Source organism: Bombus terrestris, chromosome 5, assembly GCF_910591885.1.
Source record: "Bombus terrestris chromosome 5, iyBomTerr1.2, whole genome shotgun sequence".
In the NCBI taxonomy this organism is placed as follows: Eukaryota; Metazoa; Arthropoda; class Insecta; order Hymenoptera; family Apidae; genus Bombus; species Bombus terrestris.
The window spans coordinates 1,253,161-1,280,670 of record NC_063273.1 but is presented as its reverse complement, the minus strand read 5'-3'; the positions used below and the strand labels follow the sequence as shown (position 1 = coordinate 1,280,670).

Sequence of the window (27,510 nt, the reverse complement as noted above, 5' to 3'; positions counted from 1 at the left end):
GCGCTCGCATTGTTACTCCAAGTGCAGTCTCCCCATTGTTACAATGGCTGGCCACTCCTGGCATTGTTGCCGGTATTGTTATTATTATCACTACTGTTACCGGTTGCGGCCGACCGGCGAATGGAGAAGAGGAGAGCCAGCTGCTTCGTCGAGTGCCGCATTAGAGGCAAATTACACTCCCTCTGGCCCGCCTTCCTCTCTCTTTTTCTCTTTTTCGCTATGTCCCTCCAGGCTGGTTATCTCGTTCTTTCTCAGTTACATTCTGGATTTCACCCCTTTTTTAAGCTCGAAATTTCGAATGGTTGATCGGTATCGGATTCGAACGAAAGATACCTACCGAATGCCATCAACCTCCCTCGAACATATTTCATACAACCACGTTCTTTTCTAGCATTTATCGTCAACTTTTTACCTTCTTCGACGCTCGCTTAAAACTCCTAAGCTTTTTAGGATCGCTTTACCAAACGAAACGGCGTATCGTTATGTCTCAACGGTTGCGTAATTCGAGAATCGAGACCACACGGACTCGATACGCGCGATAATGCCTTTTAGATCAGCCTGCAACGACTTTTCGGTGAAACTAGCCGTCATATCGTATCCGATAATCGCGGAGGAAGAAGGCAGAGCGGAAAATGGGAACGAAGAAAACGGCACGAGAAACCAACGTCAACCAGGATGCATAATTAATCGGTGGCTACGTGGACGAATTAAACGAGCAATTCGAAGCACGAAATTGATCGCAACAATTTAATCGCGAGAGGCCGCGCAACGGGTCTCCGCAAATTATGCCCGGTGAGTTACAACGAGTTTAAAGCTCGTTAAAACGCGAAAGACCGACCTGTGCGGGAGAGAGAAGTTAATTAGAAGGAAGTAAAAAAAGGAAAGAGAAAGGAAAAAGAAAAAAATGAAACGTGATGGAAATGAAGGAGAGAGGGAGAGAGGGAGAGAGGGAGAGAGAGAGAATTTATATCAAGGGGAATTTAGACGGCCTGCCGCGCGGCTGGCGAGCATGGCGAAAGAGGGAGACATTAATTAAAGTGCAAAAAACGTGCGGCGAGTCTGATCAAAAGTTAAATAATTAATAGAAACCGCAAAGTTCAGGCGAGATCGCGGATTAATGAAAAATCACCGAAGTGCGGAATTCGCGAGTCTCGAAACCGGTGGACGAAACAATCGCCGCTCGCCTTCCATTGTTTCCTCTTGAACAATGACGATTGACGTTATTGTTAGCGCCAGCCAGATCGTCCACTGGCTCTCCTTCTGCTACGGCTTTCGGCCAGCGAATGAAACGTTTCGAACGTCGCGTCGCGTCGCGTCGAATACCGGGACAATCGAGTCAAGGTGCTTCGACGTAAACATCCAACTTCGAAATAGGATTTTGGCCGGTCGAGCATTTCCATCGCGGTGGATTTACGTTTATCGTCTTAGCGTCGATCCATCGATAAAAAGGACTTTGGAAGGTAAATGGATACTTTGAAAATAAAGGAAACGCGAGCTAGCGAAACCGCTATGTTCGAGGAGCGTTCGATATTCTCAAAAATAAGCCAACGACAAAGTTTAAAAACACCATCGCGAATTCCTCTTACAAGATTAAAAGAGAAAGAGTATTTTTATTGCTCGAGATTTCGGCCCTTTCTTCGCAAAGATTCTATTTATATTTTAGCCACGAAAGAAAGGAAATTCGAAGAGAAAGCTGCTTCGCAAATATTGTTCCACCTTCGAGCAACCCTGTATAAACGTTTCGCATGCTGTGTATAGATTAGAAAGGAATATTAGATGGTTCTATATGCACATGCAAAGGGCGGATCTGGCCAAGCTCGCTATAAATTTGCTCGTCCATCGAAGGAGCCTTTAATACTGTTTACGAATAGCTCGAGCTTTTAAGGTATTTTATCTTGTCCTTACGTAAATTGTCCCTTATCTGACGACATAAAAGTCGACTGGCACGGTAAATTTAATGTTCGAATTTCAGGATCAATTGGATCGAATGTTTTCTGTCTAAATATTACGCAATCGCAACGTGCAGAGACTATCGATAACCGAATATCTACGTTCTACACGGACATGGGTGTTTTATCGTCGGAAGAAACGATAGGTATAGTCGAAATAATGGAATATCACTCTACCGTAAGAAATTATAGTTGGATAGAAAAAAGCGTGTAATGCGTCTTTCCTACGCGGTAAGATACGCAACGACGAACAAAGATAGGAGAATGAAGATTTTTCAGCGAAGAAGATTTCTCGTCGGAAAAATGCTCGCCCGGAAAAAAAGCAAGACGAGGGTGAAAAGAAGAAGGGGTAGGTTCGAACGAACCGTGACAACTCGGCGCACGAGCCTCGCGATTCAACCACGGAGATAATCGTAATAATGGGTTTGCCTACCACCGAATCTACCCTCTTCGACTTTATACGGCAACCCCAATAGGAGGAGCACCGAACAGGACTATGCGAGTTCAATGTCGCGCAAACACGCGAAACGCCTCGGCGATTCCTCGGTGAAACGATCGACAGGATCGCGGATCTTCTCTTTTCACGCGTGACACGACCTCGTTATCTCTTTAAACGTCATTTGTCGGGTCTCGAGGATAACGTTCCGGAATCGATCACGCTTAAACGTAGAAACGACGAAACGAGTAAATTTATTTCAGGTCGAGCGATGTAACGTTCCTGGGGAACTGCTACGGTTATGGAAGAAGAAGAAGAGAAAAATCGAAAGGCAGCGAGAAATCTAAGCTACGTTTTTCGGTTAAGATTCGTGGAGAAATCGTAAACCAAAATGACGACGGAAACAACGGACGCGACAACGAGAGAACGATCGAGATTCTCTATCGCTGTGTTCTCATCGGGACCCATCGTCATCGAGCTGAACGAGCAGAAAGGAATCGGTGCTCCTCGTCGTCGTTCGTCGAGTGCTCGTCTCGTTACTCGAAACGGGGTCGATTTTGCGTGACGTTCTCCCGGAAACGATCGATGCGGCACTTTGGCCCGTCGATCGGGCAAACGACAGGCGGAAAATTCCTTTTTTTTTTCTTTTCTGCTTGCTTCTCCTTCCTCCTTCCTTTTTTCTTTTTTTTTTGGCATCTCTCGATTCTTTGCAAGCTCTCGAAAGTGTGCTCGCGTCGAACTCGTGGCTCGAGTGTCTCGAAGAGCGCAGATCGGTATATCTTCTTTCCGTTCGTTACGTCGTTCGACTCGTTAATTCGGTATCGATTCTCGATCGCGTCCCAAAGAATCTTCCTCGAGGACCGTCGAGTCCGCAATAGCCTTTTCTCGCGATGAAAAAATCTCCGTCTGTCTTCTCATTTAACTCGACTACCTCGAACGTAACTTGGAAGCTTTCACGGATTTTCAGCTGTCTTTAAACGTCGCAGTACGCTTGCAAAAATTATCTCGATCCAAGGAAACAGATTTATCCGTAAATTAATCGAGCCTCGAGCATCGCAAATTTTGATTCGAGGATTTTCTAGATTGTTTTCGAACGGAAGGAAGTAAACACGCGATAAAAAAGATTTTCTCGTACGACACGAAGCTGTATTTCCGTAATATGTTTTCAAAACGAGCAGGTAACCCGAATGTCGTCAATCTCCTTTCAGAACGGAGTGGAACGTAATCTCGGAGTTTGTATAGCACTTCAAAGAAGCGATAGACATCCTACGTGGTTCCGTATGAAACTTATCCAAAAAATTCCTCATAGAATCTTTCGAAGAGAAAGAAAAAGAGAAAGAAGAACAAACAACGGAACTCGGACGATCGGAACAACAATTACCGATAATATTCGAGCACCGCACGAGTCTCCGCTTGGCGAAAACGCTTCTGCCGCTCGTAGCAACGCGACCATGCTCCACTTCTTCCGACCTTTCCTCGCGTAATATCGCTTTCGAGACGACGCGAGGGCACGTAAGATTCACAGAGCTCTCACATAATGATTCGTTAGTCTCCCCGTGCAGCCATCGTGGGCTACCTACGGAGAGCACGACTTCGTACGTAGACTTCGAGTGGCCGTAAGTGGATGGTACCGCAGGGTGGCGGCGCAGATACACACGCACACACACACACACACACACACAGTACATGTACACGTATATACGACAAACCGGGAGCTCGTTTGGTCTCTATTTGTCCCCAGAAGTTCAAGAGTCCGCTATATATATACATATAAGTGCGCACACACGTAAGAATATATACAGATATACACGTGTACACACACGTACATATATAAAACCATCAACTCCCAGCAGCGTTACGTATCTCTTTCTCTGCTTCGCTATCTCTCCTTCGAACGTCTCTTTCCGCGTCCCGTTTCCGAGGCTGGCCTTCATGGCCAGCATTCACGGCTCGGGCGAGATCCGAGTACCATCGAGTTCGAAACTCGTTATCGAAACTTAGGTGCGCGCGAGCGCACAACAGCGGGCTCGCCCCTGGCGAAAGCACGCGAAAATCCGCGGCTGATTGCAATCAGCCCTCTTTGAGAACTTCCGCGCCCGATTCCGCATAGATTTCACCGAGTCACGGACTCGGGGGAGCCCCGACGACTTCCGGTTTAGGGAGCAACGCGCGAGCGCGCACCTTCCGCTCGGCATAGCTTGCGTTCAAAGTCTTGTTTCGATTCTCTTCTCGGAGTTAGCGAAAAGAATGGATAGATAGGCTCGAGGTTGACGACGACGACGATAGTGACGACGATGAGTCGTTAAAGAAAAGGGAGGAGAGAAGAACGAGGGGATGAAGTAGTTTTCGCAGAACAAAGTCCCTTTAGACTCTGGAGAACGAAGCTTGTCTCGAGCATTTTATGAAAGAACGTAGTACTACGTTAATGCTATATGCTGCGATACTACGTTAATACGATACTCGACAACGCGATATCTGCTATATCGTATCGACCGAGAAAATGGTAAGTCGGCCGCTTTTGTCGCATTTTTGTGGTTGATAATCGCAGAAAGACAGAAAGTTCGTTCGAGATACGATGTTTATGAATGATCGTAGGTCGAAAGTACTAGATGAACGACAAGCGGATTGAACGGAGAGACGCGCGGTAGACAAAACGGCAGACTGAACGAGGGGACGAGCGACCAGGATGCAACCAATGAGCCGCGCAACAATTATTTATCGTTGCCAGACTGCCGCGTCGTACCGAGCAGACCTGTCTGCCCAATGAAGATTGCTCGTTAAAATCTGTTTCTGGCGGACCGCTTTAAATGGCGACCGCCGAAACGATTCGCTCGAGCCGACCAAATCGGCCCACGCACGAACGAAACCACGGCGACGACATTAGTCTAATTAAACGCGTTAAAACGTATTACGAACATGGGAAACACGCCGAACAGCAGTTTAATTCGATAAGAGATAATAAAAGCCAAAGGAACAAATAGGTAAAGTATATCGTCGCAAGGGTATTTTTCAACGAATAATCAATGTATAGGAAGAGCTTTAGCCGGGATAATTAATTTTCTATGGCCTTTCGAGGCGATTTACCTTTAAGGAGCAGTTTACGTTTACTTTTGCGAGACTCGTCGCATCTTTGATCGGTGGCGATCAAGAACCGGCAATAGAGAAAAATTTCGGCTTCCTAAGATAATATTTACGTGCCGTTGAGTTCGGCAAACGACGCTCTGGCTGACGATCCTACCTGGTCGAATTCCATTTTTCGTTCTTCGAACAAACACACCTCTTCCACGGCTATTTCCGACGTATTGGCATCGTCCTCCACGATTTGCTTAACAGTCTCGCCGCTAAAGTTAGCGGACGTGTCAAATTGTCCGATTTTAACGCGTCGAACATCGCTCAAACATGGCCGATATCTACTTTCCTGAAAAATTCTACCAAGAACAATCTTCGACAACGTGTTTGCACTTTGGTATACCGACCATCTGCTACGAAATACACGAACAAAGCAAAGAACAAGGACGAAAGCGGCGTAGAATCGTGGGAACGCCACGAATACTCGACATTTATCCTAAATTGCATCAAATACGTGGATAGACGGTGGCCCGACGGTTTAACGATCGCTCGAAACATATTGGCTAATTTCGGGAATTTTCGAGCGCTCGGAAGCCCGTTTATAGCGGTAATCGAACGTCTATTCGTCGGCAGTCGCCTCGACATTTCCGGCTAACAACTCCGACGCAACCAACGCCCCTGAGGTCGATCGATCCGATTGGCCGAGAGACGTAGATACACCCACGCGTACACCCACCACCTGCTCTCTGCAATTAATCTCCTCTCAGCAATTAATCCTCATCGTGTACGTGTGTGCAAGCCTGTAAGCGTGTAAGCGTGTAGACGTGTAAGCGTGTATGCGGAATTTCAAGCGTCGAATTCTGGTAGCGGAAGCAGCTAGACCGATCCGGCTGATCGAAATCGAGATGGATGACGTTGTCGCTACATCGTAATTGGGCGTGTTGAACGTTACGCGTACTGATGATTTACGACGCAAGAGGAAATTTGAAAGCGACCAACGAGAAGATTATTCGAACGATAAGGAAAGCTTGATATTTTATGTTTTCATCGAGGCAACGAGATCGCAGAGAAATCGTGGCTTGTAACGCGGCTAAAGCTGTGGAAACGACCGATGCGACTCTTTGAAACAGGCTACAGGTAACCAAGTGTCCGGTATCTACCTACCGCGTAACGAAAGAATCGCTACTTTTCTTTCGCGGACCTACTTCCATCAGTGGTGGACTAAATTTTGACAATTTCGCGTTCGGATCGAACGTTGAACGGCAAATCGATCGTAGAACCGATGGATCGTGCAGCGTGATCGACGCTGCACGACCGACGGCAAACCAAGAAGAAAAACATTTAACACGTACCTGAGTGGGCGTAAGGTGAATTAGGGCGGCTAGGTGTTCCCGTTCGGGCGCGCTCAGGTATTTCTGCTGCTTGAACCGCCTCTCGAGCTCGTGAACCTGCTGCTGAGTGAACAGAACGCGACGCTTTCGTCTTTGGGGAAGGTGGGGGAATTGCATGGCGCCGACGCCCATGCCGACACCGACGCCGACGCCGACGCCCACTCCCATACCTGACGACTTGGTCACGTCGCCCATTGACTGGCCCACAGGGCAACCGGCCATGTTGGTCCCGGCGCCCGCCGCCGCGGCGCCCATCAGCCGCGAGACTATAACAGAGCATTGAAAATATCAATGGCGATACGCTGTTGTTGTTTTTTTCGTAGTTGAAGTCGAACACAAAATAACAATACGAAGGAAAGTAATCATGTACTTTTATATTTTACGTCGCGATTATTACTACGTCGGGCATCGCTCTATCGTACCTGTCGTATATTAGATAGAAAGAAAAAAATAAAATAAAACAGTATGAGATAGACGGTTCCGTAGGAACCTCGCGCGGCACAGAACGCGACGATAGTTTCTTCGTTGCTTCCTCGTATGCTTTCATCGTACAGCGGTATTCTCTCGGTCGATCTTCCATTATAGGAGAACGTTCGGTGCGCATCGTTGCGTGCTTGGTTGCCGAAGAACGTTGAGTTCGCCGACGGCCTACGTCGTGAAGAACGGTTCGAGATAATTTATCCCGTTGGAATCCGTGGAGGATCGCGAAGAGGAGACGAGAGGCACGCGAGACACGCCGCGAGAGAAGAGGCAGCCAGCCAGAGGCGAGCGAAGGGAGAGCGAAGATCGGCCCTCTGAATTCGAGCTACTGAAACCCAACGAGCAGTCCATCCCTTGTCAGTTGGCGAAGAGCTGTCAAGAACGGACGCGTCTCTACCGGGACAAAAGGAGCGATTTAGCCGCGCAAAGTGCTACGTCATCGAGCACGGGAGGTCCGACGATGAAGTCCCGAATTATTATTATGTCTGTGAGAACGTATTCTCAGCCTGTCAGTCCGTGCCCGCCTCGGGAAAGAAATACCACTCGAGACACCAAACACCGATCGAATTTGTTTACGCGACGCCACGCATCCAGTTACGATGGAAAATCGATGAAAACTTGTCCACCGTGCGTCACTCTAAGCGTAGATCGATATTTCGCGTATCGAACGTACGAGTTGTAAATCGTCGATCGAGTTTCCTGTCGTTCAACGAATCGCCGAACGAAGATGGACTGGCGCCTTTGAGCGAGATTTCGTGAAATATACTTGAGAGAGAGATTAATAATAGATCTTCCAACTCGCGAAGATAGCAAACTACGAGCAACGCGATGGAAACGAACGATGCTAGCCGTTTACGAATCTTTCGACAAAGTTTCGAGACTATCGTCGATGAAAGGTGGACGATGGGCCGGGACAATGGAAGCCCGGAGAGGAACGACGGGTTCAACGTTCCGACGAAACGAAGCGCGAACACGGGGGTGGATCGCGCTCGCTCGAGCTTGTAAGAATATCGTTAAGCAAATTGACGCGTTCTACCTGGCCACCGAAGTCGAATCTTCCGTTAGGTAAGATGCCGATCGAAGCGTCGATCGACCGGATAATCACGCGGTATCGCCGATACGACGGACAAACAAAAATCCTGCTCAAAAGTCGAAGCGTAACTTTGTAACGGTGAATTATTTTTAAGGACGATTAGGTTCGATCGAGCGTCGATCGAGTTCCGCGTCTTATTTCACGGTATCGCGAACTGGTAAACGAAATTTAATGCGCAAGATGGTTCGTATATATTTCTTAACGACTCTGTATCGAAAGAGACAAGAGAGAGCAGGCAGCGAACGACGAATCGTTTTCCCCGTCTTAACGCCGGCCGAGAGCAGAAACGACGACTATCGTCCGTTCGGGCATCGTCAAAGACGCAACGTATCGACGTTCAAATCGGACGTTTCGCCGTCTCTTTCGTCTTCTTCTTTAGAGACGCGTAACGACGCGCGAAAATCGGAAGAAATTGATTTCGAAAACGTTCCGTACGTTGAGCAACGTCGGCTGGCGCGACGAGGGTCGTTCAGGCTTATTTGTTTAACTAAAATCTCCGGTAGTGTCCGGTAGCCACGCATTTTGGGGGGGCCAGGGATCGATATACGTTCTCTAGCGGCTAGCAGAGTGGCGCGTGCGGCCGACAGAAATCCAAGGAGAAGAGCGTCTGTTGACACAAGTCCGAAGGACGCGAGCTTTGTTGGCCGACGATGTTCTTCAGCGGCCTGTGAAACGCGAGAAGCCCGAAGAACCGTGCTATCTGCCAGTACGACTGTCTATGCAGATTCGATTTGTCCTGGAAACGCGCGTCAAGCTACATACAACCACGAGAGAAGTAGCCGACTGCGACGGTTAGGCTCGGAGAATAGAAATTTCAAAGTTCGAGCTGGAAACGATCGACGTTTAAAAGTTTGAATCGCCGCTTTCGCAATATTCCGCTTATCCGATCATCGTCATCGTCGATCAGCGTTATCGCATATTTGTAAACAGTCAGGTAGCGAACCGGAAGGTGGATACGTGTAAACGCGGTAACGTTTGGAGCGACGAGCGAAGGATGAATTCATGAGTCGATGTTACGAGACGATGTAACGCGACGTAACGGAAGGACAGGCTGTTGTGGACTTTGAAATACGAGTCCGATACTTCATCGATGGCTAAATGGACGTAAGTGCGAGCTAGTAATAACAAAGGTAGACACGAGGCCAATAAAAGCGGGGCAGACGTGCCTCGTCGATGGCGAAAGGGATGATCGCGTGCGACCAACCCACGCGAAACGACGTTTCCGCTCTCGGAGAACGAAGCCTATCTATTTACTCTCGTCTTTTCTCCGCTCTTCGTCTCGACGTACGAGCCAGTTTCTCCTTTTCACGTTCGACAGAAAGCTCGACGTTCGTTACGGAATGTAGGATACTTACTAATAATGTTACTAGCGAAATCACACGATCGCAGGTAAAAAAATTCGAAAATTTTGTAGCGAAACGCGAGTAGAGGATAATTCGAATCGTGTTGTCGTTTCGCCTCGGAATATCAAGATCGTTAGGACGCAACTAACGTAAGAACAAATAGACTCCGGGCAAAACGATGTCGCCGCTTCGCACAATTATGTTATCGCGAATTATCTATCGAGTTATCGACGAGCATTTATCGAGTATTTATCCGCGATTTATACTCCGTACCAACGACTCGGCGAATACAGGCTGTATATTAATTTATTATTTCGAAGTACGTTCGACGGTTACGACAACGAACGATGACCCGCGATAAATCTCACGATCGAACATCCTATATACGCGTGCTCTACAATTTATTCGTACGACAGACAGACACAACTTGCCGATATCGATCGATACGCTGATATCGTTAATCGGCGAACGGTCGCGTACGACGGACTTTGAAACAAGCTCGTTGTTCTTGGTGTACGCGTTCGCGTGGACGCGTCGGAATCTAACGAATCGACGAATCCAATTGCCAATTTGATCGCTTACGCGTGTATCAGACGCTGACGTTGTAACGTATCTTTCGGAGGAAGCAACGCGCGAAAACGGTGGCGGAACCGAGAAACGGAACAGAGAGCGACGCATCGACGAGGCAAGAATTCCGGTAAAACGATGGAAAGACAAAGTACTCACTGGCAAAGCGGGGATCGTTGGTGGCGGACGGTGTAGGCGCGTACCACGGATGATGGGATCTCATGGGGTCGGTGGCGGTCGCGCCTCCGGCGACCGCTGGCCCCGCATGATGATAGGATAATTCCGCGGCGCAGTACTGATACTGCGAGGTGAGTTGCATGGTCGCGTAAGGATTGCCCATGGCGGTCATGCCTGAGCCGGCACCGGCAGCGCCGCTGCCTCCTCCGGCGGCGTCGTTCGGACCGGAAACCGGTCCGGGTGTGCCGCCACCGGGCGTCGAGCCTCCGTGAAGCGGTGGACTGCCGCTGCTCGCGCTCGAGCTACCGGTATTGCCGCCGACACGGGCGCCGCACGCGTTTCCGTAAGGCGATACCTGAGAATGCGTGACCACGCCGACGCCGATCACCTGCTCCAGCTTCCTGAACGACTCGTTATCGATGGGTGAGAGAATGTCAGTGACGCTGAACGGAGTGGTATGAGCGCCACCAGCGGCTTGTACGTGGGACGAATGCTGTTTGGGCGACAGGCTCATCGCCAGGTCGATACCGTTCAGATCCGTCAGCAAGCTAGCTTGCTCCAGCTGGGTTTGTTGCTGTTGCTGCTGCTGCTGTTGCTGTTGCTGTTGTTGCTGCTGCTGTTGTTGTTGCTGATGCTGGTGATAGCTGGTGGCATTGCCGTTCCCCTGGTTGCCGGCGCTGTTCCCGCCGCTGCCACCGCTCATCTCGACGAGGCCCGCGCCCTCGAGATACTTGAAGCTCGCGCTTCGCGGAATCCTGAGGCCGGCGCTAGCCGCTGGATACCGACATGACTTCGACCGCCTAGCACGCGTTCAACGGACAATTTCGATCGCCGATGCTTCGCAGCCGCTAAACCGCGTCGCTCGGCCTTTTCTTTTCCACCGCTCTGATTTTTACCGATATCTCCGACTCCCTGTTCTTCTTGTTTCCGCGCGCTCTATCGCGTCTCCGACGAAATTCTATTTTTCTTCTCTTTCTTGGTTTCGTCGAACGACCGATAAAATCGGGGATATATGTTTTCAGATGTTCGGCGCAGATAGATATCGTCTATTTAAACGAGGAGGGAAGAACCGCGTCACTCTTGGCACAGTTTTAAACGATTCACGGCCGCACTTGGTTCCATTCATCGGCCGACGATAAACGATCGCACACTGTTTAACGATCCTTGGCACGATCGCTGCGAGACGTTGGATCGACTCATCGTCCAGGTAACCGAACCACGTACATTCGCGATTTAGTTTTCACCGATGGATCAACCGACTCGGTGCGGTAATACGCGGAACGCGTCCATTGTATCGACGCAAGGAAGGCTGGCTGCGGCTGGACGCGTCCAGCGGCGACACCGCGTCATTCGCCGCATTCCTCTGTTCGTGTTGCATTCACCAGGTCGGACGATATCCGGAAAGTGGAACGAGGTCAAACACGCCGTGCAACTACGCAAGTTGTGGATCCACCGCTGCGTACCACCGATCGTCGAGCACGAACCAACGTCGACCAACGATCAGAGGTTTGCCAAGGTCACCAACGACCGACCGTCCGCTTCTCTTCGCGTTCGCACACGACCGATCGGACGTCTTTCGCAGGACGAACAAGATCCTAGAGGCACAACACGATTCGTAGAGCGAGGACACGAGCGACGAAGGCACGACGCGACGCCACGCCACGCCACGCGATGCGATGCGATGCGAAACGATACGGAACGAAAGGCGAGAACGGAAGAATGACACACACGTGGTCGAGGAGGAGAGTGGCCGGCCAGAGCCGGCCGGCGGCCGACTGAAATCACCCGGGGGGTCTTCGAGTCCTTGGACTCTGCCGATAGAGAGACGATGGTAGATGTACCACTCTACGGTTCGCCTCCACCTTCGTCGAGGATACACTCTCTCTCCGTAGGAGAGGAGAGAGTGTCTATGGATGGATGGCTTGCTGGCTGGCTCGCTAGCTGGCTGGCTGGCTGGCTGGCTGGCTGGCTGGCTGGCTGGCTGGTTGGCTTGGCTGACTCGCTGGCTGGATAGATGGATGGATGGATGGATGGATGAATGAATGAAGAGGACTGTCGGGTACTCCTGGAGAGGTCCTCACGGCCGCTTAGACCCACTCGACCAGCGCAGCGGCTCGGCCGGTCGCGCTCGCTCGCTCGCTCGCTCGCTCGCTCGTTCGCTCGTTCCTTCCTTCCTTCCTTCTTTCCTTCCTTCCTTCCTTTCTTCGTTCGTTCGTTCGTTCGTTCACTCGTTTGTTCGTTCGTTCGTTCTTTCGTTCGTTCGTTCTTTCGTTCGTTCGTTCGTTCGTTCGTTCGTTCGTTCGTTCGTCCGGGCTCGGGCCCCACAGCCTCTCGCGGAGAACCCGTACGACGACACGATGAGTGGAGTGCCCACTACGGAGAAGTGCCTGCTACCAAGAGTCGTGATGAGATGTCCCCTTTTGCGTGTGAGAGAAGGGCTCCCACTCGCCTTCCTCTAGAGGGGTTCGCGGGGCTATCTAACCGACCTCCGAGCCAAACCCGCCACCCTAACCATCCCGTCATTGGAGGAACCCCGCCAATCAACGCGCCCATGCGATTCCATTGGATCGCTTTCCCCGCGGTTCCACTCTTGCTCGGGGTTGTCCCGCGCTGCTCGCCGTTACGCCGTTGGTCAGACATATAGATGTTCCGTTATACATCCGCCTATCGCGCCTCTGATCCCTGACATCCCAGCCAGGAACCACCTCGTCTACCTAATCTACTACCGTCTCATGGCCACCAGCCTCGGGACAGCCCACCTTTCTCGCTTCTCTTTCTATTCCTCTTTCTCCAATTACCGATCTAGTTCTGTCCCTTTCTAGTGTTCTACGTCTGGCATTGTCCTTGGAAAAATTTCACCGCACTCTGCTATGCATTTTGTCGAATTTTTCTTCTTGGTAGGGTGCCTACCACGATTTTACCGACCACCCTTATCAAGAACAGCGACGGTACGCGACTGTCTAACCGATTGACGTCGTTCGATGGTTTGCTATCACGATGCAACGTGTCGCTAGCTGTGCATTCCTCTCGTATTTACAGTTTTTCTTTTTTCAACAGAAATAGATGAAATTTCTTTTTGATACGGTTCCTCGTATTCCCTTAATGAAACGCAACGAGACTAGCATGCCCGATTCTACGTTATACTACGCGTACAATTTCGATATTTCATTGAAAAGCTCAACTTCTAAAACGATTCGTTGATATCGAAACGTTGAAATACTTATTTCGAGTAAGTCGTTGGGATTTATTTTTTAATCTTACATTAGTATTTGATAGATTTTTACTTTTCGAGTTTTTCGATAACAAAATTATCCTTTCGTTATACGTATATACAGACGAGATGCACTCTCTCCGTCTGCACATACGTCAATACGTAATAAGCGAAAGGAATGTTCCATCGGCATACGATATCAAGCGACATCCGTCGTTCATTTTCTCAACCATCGTGTTCCTCTCAGGAAGATAATCTCTTTAGAAACTTCGCACCGATAAGGTTAAAATGGCAAAATGGATATACCATGCTTCTAAAGCAATTACAAACTGTATAAAAAGTGTCAGCGTTGCGAGAGATGGTAATTTACATAAAATATTTCTCACATATCGCTTTTCTATAAAACTTTATTTATAATTGCTGTTTGTTTTTGCTTATATAACCTAAAACGTGTCATCAAACTGTATCCTATATAATTTTCTTAATTCTTTAACTTTGAATTGACAACACAGTTTCATCTACAGATTATTTTCAGCTACCACCGTTGGTTTATTGACACCGCAGGTTTTATTACTGCAACATACAAGGAACGCTAACTTTTATATGAGAAGTAAGTTTCGTCGACACGCTTTGAGAAACATTTTTCGGCAAACATTTCTGCTCGAGCGTTGATAATCTGGAAATATTACCTGTGCTTAGGACCAGCTGCGCAATTATGGAAATCTGTTACGAGCGTTAGCAATGCTGGTAAAAGAAGAGGAAGAGCGAGAGGTGCGACAAAGCCCAGAGATTTAAATCGCGGTCAAAAATTGGGTTATGGAAAAATACCAATCATGTTTCCTGGACTGAATAGCCCTATCCTGCGCGGAGAATTTGCGATGCAACAAAGGCGTCTTACGGAGGAAGAACAAGAAAATTTTACTACTTCGAAAGTTGTTACTATAGTCAAACCAAAACGATTAAAAGTTCACCCTTTAAACCGAGGTTGGACCGGAGGTATGCCAGGTGGGAGGAAAATTGGACCACCCGATCCTGTTGATGACGGTTTGTGATATAATTGTTCGATACATATATACGTATATACCTGTATATACACATATAAATTTTAAGTGAAATTTTTACCAATTCAGATGTCTTCCATGGATTCGAATCTTGGATATTATTTGCCAAAAGTTCAAGTATCATGTCGAGTACTATGGGCAGATTGAAACGTTATTGGAGTATGGTTGTTACTGGAAATGGAAAAGGCTTGGCTGGATTTTCACAGGTAATAGGACGTGATTTTAAATCAACCATAAATGCAGCTAAAAACAAGGCAGGACATAGATTGATGTACATCGAAAGACATAACGAACATACTGGTAAACGATCTTCTTGTGTCTTTTGTTGTCTATTATTAGCTCCATAACTATGTAAAATTATAATACCTTTGGTTCTAGTACTCCATGACTTTTATGCGCAATTTGGAAAAACGAAAGTATTCGTACAACAAAAACCCAAGGGTTATGGACTGAAATGTCATCGTGTTATTAAAACATGTTGCGAAGCAATTGGTATCAAAGATTTGTACGTTAAAGTCGAAGGATCTACAAACGTCGCCTACATCGTAAAAGCTTTCTTCATTGGCTTACTGCAACAGGTACATTGATCGAAACTATATTAACAAGTAGCAAAGAAGAACGGTACTTTTCACATTATATGAAACTTTGCAGAGTATATTGATAATAATATTATTAACGATATTTTTAGAAAACATACCAAGAAATGGCAAATGAGAAAAAATTGCATGTGGTCGAAATGAGGAAAGAAAATAATTATTATCCTACTGTACTTGCTTCGCCATCGGTAGTTCGAACCTCTGAAGAAATTCCACAAGACGAAATTTTAGATTTTAAACAGTACGTAATGAATGGAAGAATTCCTTTGCAGAAAAAAAAGACTGAACCATTTTTCACGAAATTGCCTTCGTGGTTATTTCATTTACGTAAACAAGAACGTCGCAGGGATCAGGATCAGGTTATAATCAGGTTAAGAGCTCAATATAACGACGTGTGTAGTTTTCTCGCTGAAAAATATCCGGAAGCAAGAGCTCCTAGATGGAGAAAACATGACAAAAAGGAGGAGCAGGAGGAGGAGGAAAGAGCAGTTGAAGCGTGATATTTCTATATTAAATATGAATAGTTTGTTAGAAATGTAATTGAATATTAAACGTGTATTCGGTAATAACCAGTAATAACAAAACTATGTGTAATCGAGATTTTTTCTTTTTTCCTCCGTATCTCGATATATTTACTTACAGTGGTTATAAAATATTTGAAGAAATAACGTTGAACTTAATTACAAGCAACAAATGTAAATATGGATTCCGGTCATTTAAAAAGATAAGAAGATTAAGAACACGTTAAATTGTATTATTTAAATAATGATTATTACTAGAAGTCTGTATTATCCGCAGAAGGTATATGCATAATTACCTTCTGTTCGAAACATAAAGTGTTAAATATGGCGTGCAGGCGAATGTGCCGGAAATCTTGTACGGCTTCGTTTTAACATAAAAATGAACGTATTCTTATTGATTCCTCGAAAAGATTTTTTGAAAAGGTGTCTTTCGGGTAACCGTAAATCGTTCCATCCATATTTCATACATTTAATACATAGATCAAGTTGCGAAATAACTGGTGTCTTATCGAACATTTAATTATTTCTTATCGTGTGTATATACATATATGTATATTCAGTTGATGCAGAAGAAAGAAATCAATATCAAATAAATCATGGCTGATCCAACGATACAAACATTCTGTTGTCATCATTCTAACAGTACAGATATGGCAATTGTAATAATGCAAGAATTCAATACAGATTTGTACAACACTGTTTGTATGCTCTCTTCTTCTATAGGTATCCTAGGTGCCATGTATCAGGTAAGAGAAATTTTTAGTAAAATCTTACAAATCACTGATGAAATTGTTTTGTAGATACTTCCAAGAGAAACGTCTAGTCATTCTCACAGGTGGCAAAGCTTATCTGTATCTAGAGGAAGAGAGATCATCGTATGGCTTGCAATTGCAGACCTATTAGCCTCGTTAGGTAATTACATTTGTTTTCTAGTACTGAAAAAATACGAGACAGATGAAAAACAAACAAAGTCACTTTTCTCCTCTCAATTTGAATTTTTTACTAGGTGTATTTATTAGATCGGCGATATGGATGAATTTTAAATCCATAATGCCAATGCAAGATGATACATCAAGTGTTGTCTTTTGTGCACTTTTGTCGGTAAAATAATTGTATTAAAAAATTCACCGCATTAGTAATCTGTATTTGTTTCGATCTATTGTCCTATTAATATAAAAAAAAAATTACCAGGCTTGGATACAATATTTTTATATGGCAACATGGATCTGGACTCTTTGCTACGCCATAGACATGAAACTGTTACTAGGAGACAGATCTGGGCATTCTACTTGTTACCATGCCTTTGCATGGATATGTCCAGCAATTTTGACTACATTTGGCTTAACAATTTTATATATGCCAGATGCAAAGTTAGTTTTTGTTTCAATTTAATGGCATGCCACAATGTTACCCATTGTTATTTCCATAAAGTATCATGATGCTTTTCTTTTCCCAGTTGTCATAATTTAACATCATTATCCACGGCTACATTACGTATTCTGCCAAACTATTGTGCCACTTATATGCTATTAGCAGTGGTCATGATAGTCAATCCTGTGTTATATTTCGCGTCGACGCGAGATCTTCAAACTGTTGTCACTTGTAGTTTGGCACAAATAACAAGTAGAGAAAGGAAATTGGTGCAAGCGATAAAGCTCAAATTTGCATTGACTAATTTTGTTTACTATGTATGCTGGTTACCGAATTTAATTAACGGGATTTTATTATGGACTTTATGGTTCCAACTACCGGTCAAAATTATCATTGCACTTTGGTACATAATGGTATGTATATTTTTTAAGATCAATATGACAAGTTCAATTCATGAGAATATTTTATCGATAGGCTGTAACAAATCCCCTTCAAGCTTTCTTCAATGCTCTTGTGTACAAAAGATGGAGTAAGAGAGAAAAGTTTCGATTGGAATGCTGTCAGAAGTTAGGGAAAGGAGACAAAAATACGCGATTATCAGAATCATCGCCCTTACTGGATCCCAAATTTGGCTGTCCCCCACATACGAGTATTAACGGATCTTCTTCGTTCTGAGAACTGTGATACCGAAAATTACTTTTTCAATCGTAGTAATACGAACAATCCACTGCCTTATATGCTTCAAAGAAAGCTATATTTTTAATATTTATATGTTTTTCAAGCTTTAAGGAGATAATGTGCTCAATAGCCCATTTTACGATGAAAATTGCTTAAGGGGAAAATATAACTGAAAAATCACTGTTTGTATGGAAATATTGTATACATAAAAGAATTCTTTCTTTATATATAAACTTACGTTTAGAATAAGATTTTCATTAGAGATTAGAGATTATAGATATTTCCTTATAGCGATAAGGAAAATTGATGGAAAATTGATTCTTCGTACTAATTTGGTAAATACATTTGTTAATTGTTATAAATGTTAAAAGATTTTATTTTTTACATATATAAGAAGAACCCATATAGATGGGTATTACTGTTATGTTATGGATATTACTCCCAATAGAGTATTACTGTTTAATGGGTGTAGCCTTTCTTCATACATCCAATATTTTCATGTTGCAGTTCAGTTTGAATAAATTACAAACTGTTAAGCATCACTGAACGTTGCACGAGTACATCATATGTTAATATAACTAATATTTTGATTTAAAAAAACATGATAATTTGTCGATCGTCGTTTTTATTACTGTTAATAAAGAGCACCCTTAAAGAATACATATCTACAAAAAATAATACACGTAGAATTTTCAAAAGAGATGTCTTGATTTTTTTGATTAACAAATTTTATTCCTGCAACAACCCTTCTCCTTTTAATAAAAAAATTCTTATGTACATCTCGCTATTAACAAATGATCGAATACTCCTTTTTCTAGAGATTTACATATATATTTTATAAAGAGTACCAAGACTATGTTTTTTAGCAACGAATTGTATTTACGTGTAGCACCAAAATTTCTGTGTGAATACAACGAATATAATAACTAATACAAAATTTGTTCGTTCATACTAACGCACAAAGCTTGAATGCTTGCTGTATATAGAAACGAAATCTTCTATAGCCTTAAAAATATAAATCATTGTAAGAGTATAAACTGCCAAATTACTGTAAGATTTATATGCAAGATTGATTAATATATTTTTAAAATAATTATCCTTTTATCTTTAAAGGAAGAGGAACTAACGTGCGTCGTTCAACTTAATATCCACTAACATTTTAAGAACATTAGTCTTGGATTTCATATGTTCATCACATTATCCAACTCATCTTCTTAGTATATTATGTATAGCAATTTTCATTTTCTTTATACTTTCTTCTAAAAATATATTCGATTTTAATAAAATAAGTTTTATGTAATGCTATATATTACCGACTAATCCTAGCTATACACAATAAGACTGATCGTATATAAAAGTTTTTCGACTCTACGAGTAACGAACTGAATGCTTTGTATAAATCACTTAAAAATTCCATAATAAATACTGCCAAGTATAAAAATTTAAAATGTAAAAGCGCCTCAAAGAATCTGTAATAATTATTATATATAATCTGTAGTAAACTTGCGAAGGTTTGTGCGAAATAAATGAAATTATTATTTGAAACTCGACTGCTAAAAATCTACAATTTCGTCAAACGGCCACTCACTTCCTAATATCTACACTGCATTTCATTCGTTGATTTTTCGCATTCCAATCACACTCCTTTACGATATGTCATAAATTGTTTACCTATCGTGTATAAAATACTATTTTCGTCTTTTACATTTTTGCAAACAAGATACATTTACGTTCACAGAAGATATAAGAAATGTACTGAATTACAGAAATACTTGGCAGTTGAATAATTTAAGTAATACGCTATATCGAACGCGAAACAATACATATGCTCTGTACATCCTTATATTATATATATAAGTCGTCTAATATAGTCGCCTCAAAATTACAATTATATTTTAGAATAGAAACGAATACTTTTATAATCTCATAAACATTAGAAAGAGTATGAAGATTAAAGCACTTGAAAATTATTGTTTTCGTTTGTACGGTTTACTATTATGCCTTAAATAAGCGAGAGCTTTGTATTTTATTTACAGTGATATTATTATCTGTTTTTTTCAAGTGCAATAATTTTTTAATTATTTTTATGAAACCTGAAATTATTAAGCTTATCACGAACGTGTGAATAAAGTGAAATAATATCGCAATAAAAAATTACTTTTTGAAAAGAATTCTTATAAACGTAGAAAATATACATGTGTTTGTCTCTTATAGACAATTTTATAATAAATTTGGTACTATACACACGTGTGTTCTAAACGTGTTGCGAAAAGCAAATAAATATATTAAAACTTATGGATACGAACTCACTCCTTTTTCAGTTGCTATATTTAATAGTAAAATAATTAGGTTTATCATTACGCAATTTGGCACTTGGAATACACGATGTCGTTTTATAAAAAATTAAGAAAACATACACAATGTTAAACAGAATATTTACCTTAAAACACTTAAAGCGCAAAGTATATTACGTAAAAAAGAAGTGACTTGATGTCGAACTTAGCGTCTGTCATCAAGATGAAAAATTCGAAGCTCCTCGAGTCAAAGAGGTGATCTCACGAACGATCATCTCAGCAATCTTCCATGCTAACTCCTCTTTGGCCTAATTATATCGATTTTAATTTAGATTCACACACACAAAAAAATTAGAAGTCATGCGTTAAATGTCACATAAACATTACTGATAAGCGTGAAATTTACCTTATCCTGCTCCATATTTACAAGCCTTTTTACAGCACGTGTTAATCGAGATTCTAAAATTATTTTGAAACGATTATATCAATTCACGTTGTACATTCAAGGTAACTGATCGAAATAGCTCACCGTATTTTCTTTGAGGATCGGGGTCTATCTCAGTAACGAATCTGCCTAACGAATCGATATAACCGACGCTCAAACTATAAAATAAACAAGATATATCTTAAAATACTTATATTGCACAGCATTTTTGTCTTATAATTACCTATATTTGTTACGTTTCCATAAGGAATCTGGATCATAAAGTTGTCTGGTATCAATGTTCATACCACCAGTAATTTTTTTATTATTGTTCAATTTATTTCCTTCATTCCCTGCCTGCAGGGTATTCTGCATATTGATACTAACAGAACTGACCTCACTGCTACAATCAGAACCTACGGATATTTACAAATTTTGTTGAAATCATTTTATTTCTATCTCACTATCGATTACATAGAGTATGATAGATGTAAACCAACACAAACCTGCTCTTTTTAGCCTAGGATGTAAATTCGAACATGGACTGCTTTGTATAGTACTGATTAATTCTGATAAGTATTTGTAATATAACTGAGATGATAAGAAGGTAGGTAGATAATACTGGAAAAGAATTTTCTGTTATCTAAAGTTGAAGCCACTGAATCTTATTGATAGCAATGATTCTGAAGGAGTAGTAGCATTTTTTGTTACGTTAACACAGTATCTTTACCTTATTCAGAAAATTATATACAATTCTACAAGGTTTATCAAAACAATCGGGTTGTGGCCCTTCTCCGTCTTCGCGACAAATGTTCTGTTCGACTTGGAAACGAATTTTATCGCTAAAACCAAGGGGCATCGTTGCTTGTAAGCTAAAATACCTGTAATGATTTGTACAATGATAATATCAATGATCTCGTTATTGATCTATTTAGAAAATCATAAAAGAAGGAAACTGTCAGATAAATCAGTACTTGTCATAAATAATTAGAGCATCAGTTTGTGCTTCCTCGGGATCTGCAGCATCCTTTTTTTCTAATAAATTTTGTTTATAGCTCATGACTGACATCCAAAAGTCTAATAATTCACGTTTATTCTCAAGTTCCATAAACTCCATAAAATAAAAGAATGCTGTTTCATTGTACAATATATCCGCTAACTGTACATTGCCACTTGTAAGAACATCAATCTGATGTTTGCAGTGAAATTCACTTCGTAAAAAGTCATTAATGTGCCTAGAAAGAATTGCATTTAAATTCCAAAATATAAATAATATAAGCATTTCACAGTTCTTATACTCACTCATTTTCTAATATTTGATATACAATCTTTTGAACAGCTGATAGGCACTGCAACATAGGCTCAATGTTTTCACAGGTAAGAACTTTCTCCATTTTTATTTTCAGGTCTTCGGGGATTTGATTCGTACCTAAAGTATCCTTAGTAATATACCTTTTATGAATTCTTAACACATCCTGCCTAATGGTAGTCATATTTCTTCTTCTGCAGTTGTGATTTGATTGTCGCATTTTGCTTATGGTTTGACTAGTCTTTGGCATGTCGTTGCAATTTGATTTTGCATCATTACTATTTACATATTCATCGAATAGTAGTTTCTTACTTTCATGACTATTTATATTATTCTGTGCCACATCACATTGGAAATTTTCATTGTTGTCTATCGAATTAGAAATACTATTTGTATTCTTTACACAATTTAAACATTCAATATTCTCCGTTGTATTTTCTAATACATTATACGAACTGCACAGGCATTCCACTTCCAGCCAAAACTTAATAAGCGCTATACAATTCTGTGTTTCCATAAACTGAATGAAATAGCCTAGAGCACCTTTGTCTGCAAGTATCTGTGGAAGTGTCTTAGAAAGCTGAGAGTTGAAGGAACATATTTCTTCTGTTTCGCCATTCAGAATTTCATCCTCCTCTTCCTCCTCAAGGCTGCACAATGCATCTGTTGATGTTTGAATCGAAGAGCCACTATTGAATACATCCCCGAATGATTTCCCAGAGCTTGTTGATTTTGTGGGAGAAGTTTGGAAAGATCTGGGTCTGTCTTTTTGTCCTGCAATTACAATCCCGGCAAATGTTATTAATAAGTACACGCTTGAAAAATATTTTGATTTTCGATGATTACACGAAACAAGCGGAGGAAAGCAGAGTTTAAAGATTGGAACGACGAAGACATAAATATTTTGCGTTTAGGTTAACTACGATGCAATTATCGAGCAACCCTTTCATCAGTGAAATATCAAAAAATATTTACCAGGTTTTTTAAAAAACTGGAACATTGTTTACGTCACAACGAAACATGATAAACGACGCGATATAATATTCAGAGGAGTAGATAATAATGTTTCGATGCTTGACGCAAAACTATTTTTTTGTAATGGGCGAAAATTATGCGTGGGTTCCTTTCGAACACGATACCAAGCACTTAAGCACTGAATTAGGAAAACGACACGGTGAACTTTCTCGGTTGTGCGTATAAAACAGCACATGACATTTCAACCAGTCTTCATTAGTGTCATCGTGGTTCCATTCAGGATCTCTATATCGATACCAATCGAAGCATATCCGCGGCATTTGTTGATTCGACGTCGCGCATTAAAAAACGATCGTGAATCAAAACATCGAAAGACACATCGATGACACCGAACTTGCGTAATCGACCGTTTTTATTTCTAGTATCATCCTAACGCCTCTTTGCTGCCATGTTGCTCATTCGTAGAAAGTTTATATTCATCGGGTCACGATTATTTTCTGCGGTTTCACAATAATGGATAAAGTCACAATCAAAAATATCTGCGTAGCGCATCCTAACGCGCTTTACTATCGTTACGACTTTAGGACCTGTGTGTATAATTACCGTAATAAATTTGTAATTTACCATAACAAATTTCTAACTATGTCGCAGTAATTTTCATTTACAGTATACACCGTTCATCTTATATGTACCGTGTTATTCGCGTATCGTAAATTAAGGAACATTGACATCTTTGCAATATTTTCCCGTGTAACATAAAAATGACTATGTTTATGTTTATTTTAAATATTCTACAATGATAATCAACGACAATAATTAATCATTACGAACCAATCTTTTATTTACTTATGTATATCTGTAGTATTGGGGAAAAATCCTGGGGAAAGTTCCGATGAAGTACAGGTGAAAAGCAATGGAAAAAAAGGGAAATTCCGACCATATACTTGTAGCCCTTTATGACGTTGGGTAATTGAAAAAAGTGTATTTGTCCACGAGAATCATCCAAATCTGTGGAACAAAACCGTGGAATAAAAGAATATAGTCGTTAGTCAGTTGCGAGTAAAGTTTGAGAGTTGCAGTAGCGAGGGAGTTACGAGTGAGTAGCAAATGACTAGCGAAATAGTTGCGAATGAATTGCGAGGGAGTTACGACCTACAGAGATCATTAACCAGTGATTTCTACATATCTAGTATTAGTAATATTGCAATATACTATATTACAAAATACAGTTTGCAACGTTAAATACTATAATGTTAACTACTATATGTTAAATACTTCTTTCAGAGCTATACTTTCTTTGCTCATTTCCTTTTCTATGTATTATCTTCGCTGTACCTTGAAATATTTTTGCAAGGAATATACGATTCGATACCTGCCGATAGTATTCCGTTTTATCAATGTTTCCCCTAATTTACGATATATTCGTCTCGTTCCCCTGGTTGCGTTAACTTTGGACAAGGACTACGTTACGCGACCGATATAAAAGGAATCCCACTATCCGCTGTAGGAAGATCTTTATTTGTCTTCTCTATACGCGTATACCGTTCCCGCGAGGCTTGTGGGAGACGTTTAGAGTAGCGTTTTAATATTTAAATCGGAATCGCTTTGCATTCTCGTGTGTGCACGCTTTCCTGGTATATCGGTACACGATGAGGCCAATGTCCGGCCACTGTGCTCGAGGCTCTCATGACCGTTCGGCGACAAAGAATACCGGTTTCTCGGTGTACTGACCACTATATCAAGGTAGAGCATCGGTATAACGCCGTCTTTTAACCGGACCCCGGTCAGTCTCAATCCCGTCGACGATCCTCGTGCATTTTTCCATTGCTTCGTGGCCCATCGAAGCAAAACGGTCCTCTTCATCATGTATCCGCGTTACGGCCTCCTCCTCGTGTTCGCTTATCACGTTGTGACTGGTCTGTCCTTACCGACGACGACCTATGATCAACGACAAACCGGTGATCTAAACGTGCAAGTCCACCTGAAGGATGTGCAAGTGGTGGCGTTGTTGGACCCGGAGATGCTTGACGATTACACGGTAAAACGATGACTATCGGTCGCGATGTTCCCGCTGGGATGTTAACGTAGTTCGATAAGCGGTACGGTCGGATGACGCGATAACAAGAACTATTATTATCGTTGATTTTTATCTTTACCGACGGCGTGATAAATATGTTGCATCTAGACTTAAGAGATTTACGGTAGTACGTGGTAACATTGATTTAAAGTAAAGGTTGGACGAGTAAAGGATAAGGGAGTGGTAAAGAATATTTAAGTAAATTTTCGCGTTTTTAGGACACGAAGAAAGTAGTGTTAAGCAAATTAACACGATCTTGAATTACAGGAATACGATTATTTCTACGATTACGCCGACTTTACGTTGAAACCGATCGTCAAGCCCACCACCAGTACTACAACTACCACCGAAACAGTTCCATCGGAACAAATCAATGTCTCTGAAACACCCGATTCTTCCTCTCAAAATTCGACATTTTCTTCGATCAGCGAGACAAATACAAATTCTACCGCGGAAAACGCGGAAATTCTTCTACCAGTGGACGCTGAAAAAACAAACGAAACCTTAGCTAGTTCATCGACTGGAAGTTTAGAAAATTCAACTAGTGACGGCGATATACTAAGGATGATGTTAAGTGACAAAATTAAGAACCTGTTTGAGGATAAGAAGGAAGATCCAACGAGGCATGATAACTGGGGATCATCCACGGAGAATCCGTCCAAAAGACTGTCTAGAAAACGGTGCAAATTAGGATATTCACCGGATGGCAGGGGTCGTTGTCGTCGTTTGAGTCAACGAAAATTATCGTTAATTCCGTGAGTACTACGAAAGCAGGAAACATTAAAATGTATATTTCATCCAATAGAAAATTGGCGAATTTAATTAGCCAAACTAATTAACGAGGTTACAAACTGTGAAATTAAAATTGTATATAAAGTTGCAATAAGACTTTGAAGATATAAACATGAGATACATATAAAAAAAAAAAAAAAACATTTCAAACGAACAGTAGATCTGAATCCTCTTCGTTTTCTTTTCTTATTCTTTTCTTTTTGTAGATTGACGATGAGATTACCATCGAAACTTTTTGACGATCTAAGGCGCAACACAAGGAATTTGGCGCAGGAGGAAGACGATCGAATGCATTTAAACTGAACCGTGCCATGAATATTCGATGAATCCTGTGCGATCGTGCGAAGTTGCCTCATGTTCCTCATGTGACTTAAGTCGAATTTATATTGTTTCATATTGGAAGAACACGGTAGATGAACGCTTGCTTTCATCCGCGGATGAAACGAGGACGAAAGCAACGTTGCAACAAGTGTAAAATGAAACACGCAAAGTGAAAGAGTGTAAATTCGGCTTTATGTTAAGTTACGTATGCCCCGTCTTACATTTCTATTCGGCCATAATTCCCCAAGTCGCTGTATATAATAATATATATAAGAAACGATTATACTTGACAGGGTTATAAAATTGTTGTAATAAATTTATGTATCCATATTGAATGATTAATTTCATTTAAATGTCGAATAAAACATCCTGTAGAATAATTTCTCAAATTATATGATATTCCTAAAAAAAAAAAAGATACTTTTCCAGTGATCGAGTCTGTAGAATATAAAGAGATTCCTAACAAAAGAATCTTTAAAAAACGACGGAACCTCGTTCGAAGTTTTACAGATCAAGATAAGTAAATAGATACGAACAGCATGCGATCCTGAGCTTTGTACGCCTGCCCTCTCCGGTGTTCTCTGATCAAGGGAATAAAAATATCGTAGAATTACGTAACACGTTGTCATTCCCGAATGTCGTCTATCGTCATTGCTATAGTATTATCGACGATAATGTTATTTAATTCCATCCGCCATAATTAAGCCTGCATTTTTTCTCTTCAGTAACTAAAAATAGATAAAAAGGTTGAGCTATTGTCATAAAATTTCATCTTTCCTTTGAAGCTTAACAATCATATTTTTACCTTTTGTACATCGCATTAACATTTCGAATGTAATTTCTTTAAAATTATCCAAAAGTGTACGAAGAGATATCTAATCGGTCGGATCCTTCTTGAAGGAACGTGCTATTAAGTGAATTCTAAAATAACGTGCCTGAGAAACACGCACGATACAGTCAGTACAATAACTTGTTGCGAGAACTGTTCGATTTCCTTCTTTTAATCCGTAGAGGGGGATAAAGTCGTGAAAGAAGCTACACACCGTGCGAGAAGCAGTACTATCATGAGCGGTCTTGGCGGATGGTAGTCGCTTCATAATCATCTAATGTAAGTCGATTGCCAGGCATACAAGACGTTTCTTACCCTCTCCCAGCAGTGATATTCCCTCGATCTATATACAAGACGCCGGCGATCCAAAGCTGCCAAGGAAGCGGACGAATCTCTCGCACAGTCGAGGATCGGACTTCGTTCAGCTCGGCTGATTCGAGCGGACGCTTCCAAAAGGGTTTCACCAAGATGCTACTGCACGTTGCGTGCCTCGTCCTGTTACCAGGTAGAAAATGACCCATACAACTACATACTATAGATTTCTTC

General features: G+C 42.1%; 6 protein-coding genes and 1 long non-coding RNA gene across 10 annotated transcripts in view; 4 read left to right on the top strand and 3 right to left on the bottom strand.

Moving 5' to 3' along the window:
- Nucleotides 1–12,936, bottom strand: part of LOC100642447 (homeobox protein Nkx-2.4) — a 30,116-nt gene extending 17,180 nt beyond the window's left edge. Inside the window, exons 1-2 of the mRNA XM_003395361.4 lie at nt 10,488–12,936; nt 6,807–7,111 (exon numbers count right to left, since the gene is read on the bottom strand). Coding sequence (XP_003395409.2) covers nt 6,807–7,111; nt 10,488–11,208 — 1,026 coding nt within the window. The 5' untranslated portion in view covers nt 11,209–12,936. The remainder of the gene's footprint in view (nt 1–6,806; nt 7,112–10,487) is intronic.
- A 980-nt stretch (nt 12,937–13,916) lies between these two features.
- LOC100645243 (putative 28S ribosomal protein S5, mitochondrial) lies at nt 13,917–15,967 on the top strand. The gene is made up of 6 exons (XM_003395802.4): nt 13,917–14,077; nt 14,252–14,326; nt 14,416–14,760; nt 14,847–15,077; nt 15,156–15,355; nt 15,466–15,967. Exons 1-6 carry the CDS (start codon nt 14,005–14,007, stop codon nt 15,871–15,873), a joined length of 1,332 nt encoding a protein of 443 aa, XP_003395850.2. The 5' UTR covers nt 13,917–14,004; the 3' UTR covers nt 15,874–15,967.
- Nucleotides 15,968–16,110: 143 nt separating this feature from the next.
- On the top strand, nt 16,111–18,643 carry LOC100645371 (G-protein coupled receptor 143). The gene is made up of 6 exons (XM_003395803.4): nt 16,111–16,640; nt 16,695–16,806; nt 16,901–16,995; nt 17,086–17,264; nt 17,351–17,678; nt 17,740–18,643. The coding sequence occupies exons 1-6, from the start codon at nt 16,491–16,493 to the stop codon at nt 17,938–17,940; spliced, it is 1,065 nt and encodes a 354-aa protein (XP_003395851.1). The 5' UTR covers nt 16,111–16,490; the 3' UTR covers nt 17,941–18,643.
- Nucleotides 18,549–24,812, bottom strand: LOC100645003 (A-kinase anchor protein 10, mitochondrial). Of its 3 annotated transcripts, none has more exons than XM_012308993.3 (9): nt 24,677–24,812; nt 21,964–22,744; nt 21,636–21,896; nt 21,392–21,542; nt 21,168–21,282; nt 20,906–21,077; nt 20,767–20,840; nt 20,644–20,696; nt 18,549–20,545 (listed from the first exon to the last, which is right to left on the bottom strand). In XM_012308993.3, exons 2-9 carry the CDS (start codon nt 22,485–22,487, stop codon nt 20,456–20,458), a joined length of 1,440 nt encoding a protein of 479 aa, XP_012164383.1. In that variant the 5' UTR covers nt 22,488–22,744; nt 24,677–24,812; the 3' UTR covers nt 18,549–20,455. The 3 variants fall into 3 exon arrangements, with proteins under 3 accessions (XP_012164383.1, XP_048262074.1, XP_020718942.1); XM_048406117.1 differs by lacking the exon at nt 24,677–24,812 and adding an exon at nt 23,792–24,035; XM_020863283.2 differs by lacking the exon at nt 24,677–24,812 and adding an exon at nt 22,946–23,550.
- Nucleotides 24,049–26,465, top strand: LOC100645487. Of its 2 annotated transcripts, none has more exons than XM_048406129.1 (3): nt 24,049–24,688; nt 25,290–25,777; nt 26,021–26,465. In XM_048406129.1, exons 1-3 carry the CDS (start codon nt 24,632–24,634, stop codon nt 26,115–26,117), a joined length of 642 nt encoding a protein of 213 aa, XP_048262086.1. In that variant the 5' UTR covers nt 24,049–24,631; the 3' UTR covers nt 26,118–26,465. The 2 variants fall into 2 exon arrangements, with proteins under 2 accessions (XP_048262086.1, XP_003395852.2); XM_003395804.4 differs by lacking the exon at nt 24,049–24,688 and adding an exon at nt 24,810–24,983.
- LOC125385187 lies at nt 26,398–27,073 on the bottom strand. The gene is made up of 3 exons (XR_007224197.1): nt 26,941–27,073; nt 26,672–26,863; nt 26,398–26,537 (listed from the first exon to the last, which is right to left on the bottom strand). It is a non-coding gene; the product is annotated as an uncharacterized LOC125385187 (long non-coding RNA).
- Nucleotides 27,074–27,177: 104 nt separating this feature from the next.
- LOC100645593 overlaps nt 27,178–27,510 on the top strand; it is a 1,467-nt gene continuing 1,134 nt past the window's right edge. The window contains exon 1 of the mRNA XM_012308994.3: nt 27,178–27,469. Within this exon, the coding sequence (XP_012164384.1) occupies nt 27,433–27,469 (37 nt within the window). The 5' untranslated portion in view covers nt 27,178–27,432. The remainder of the gene's footprint in view (nt 27,470–27,510) is intronic.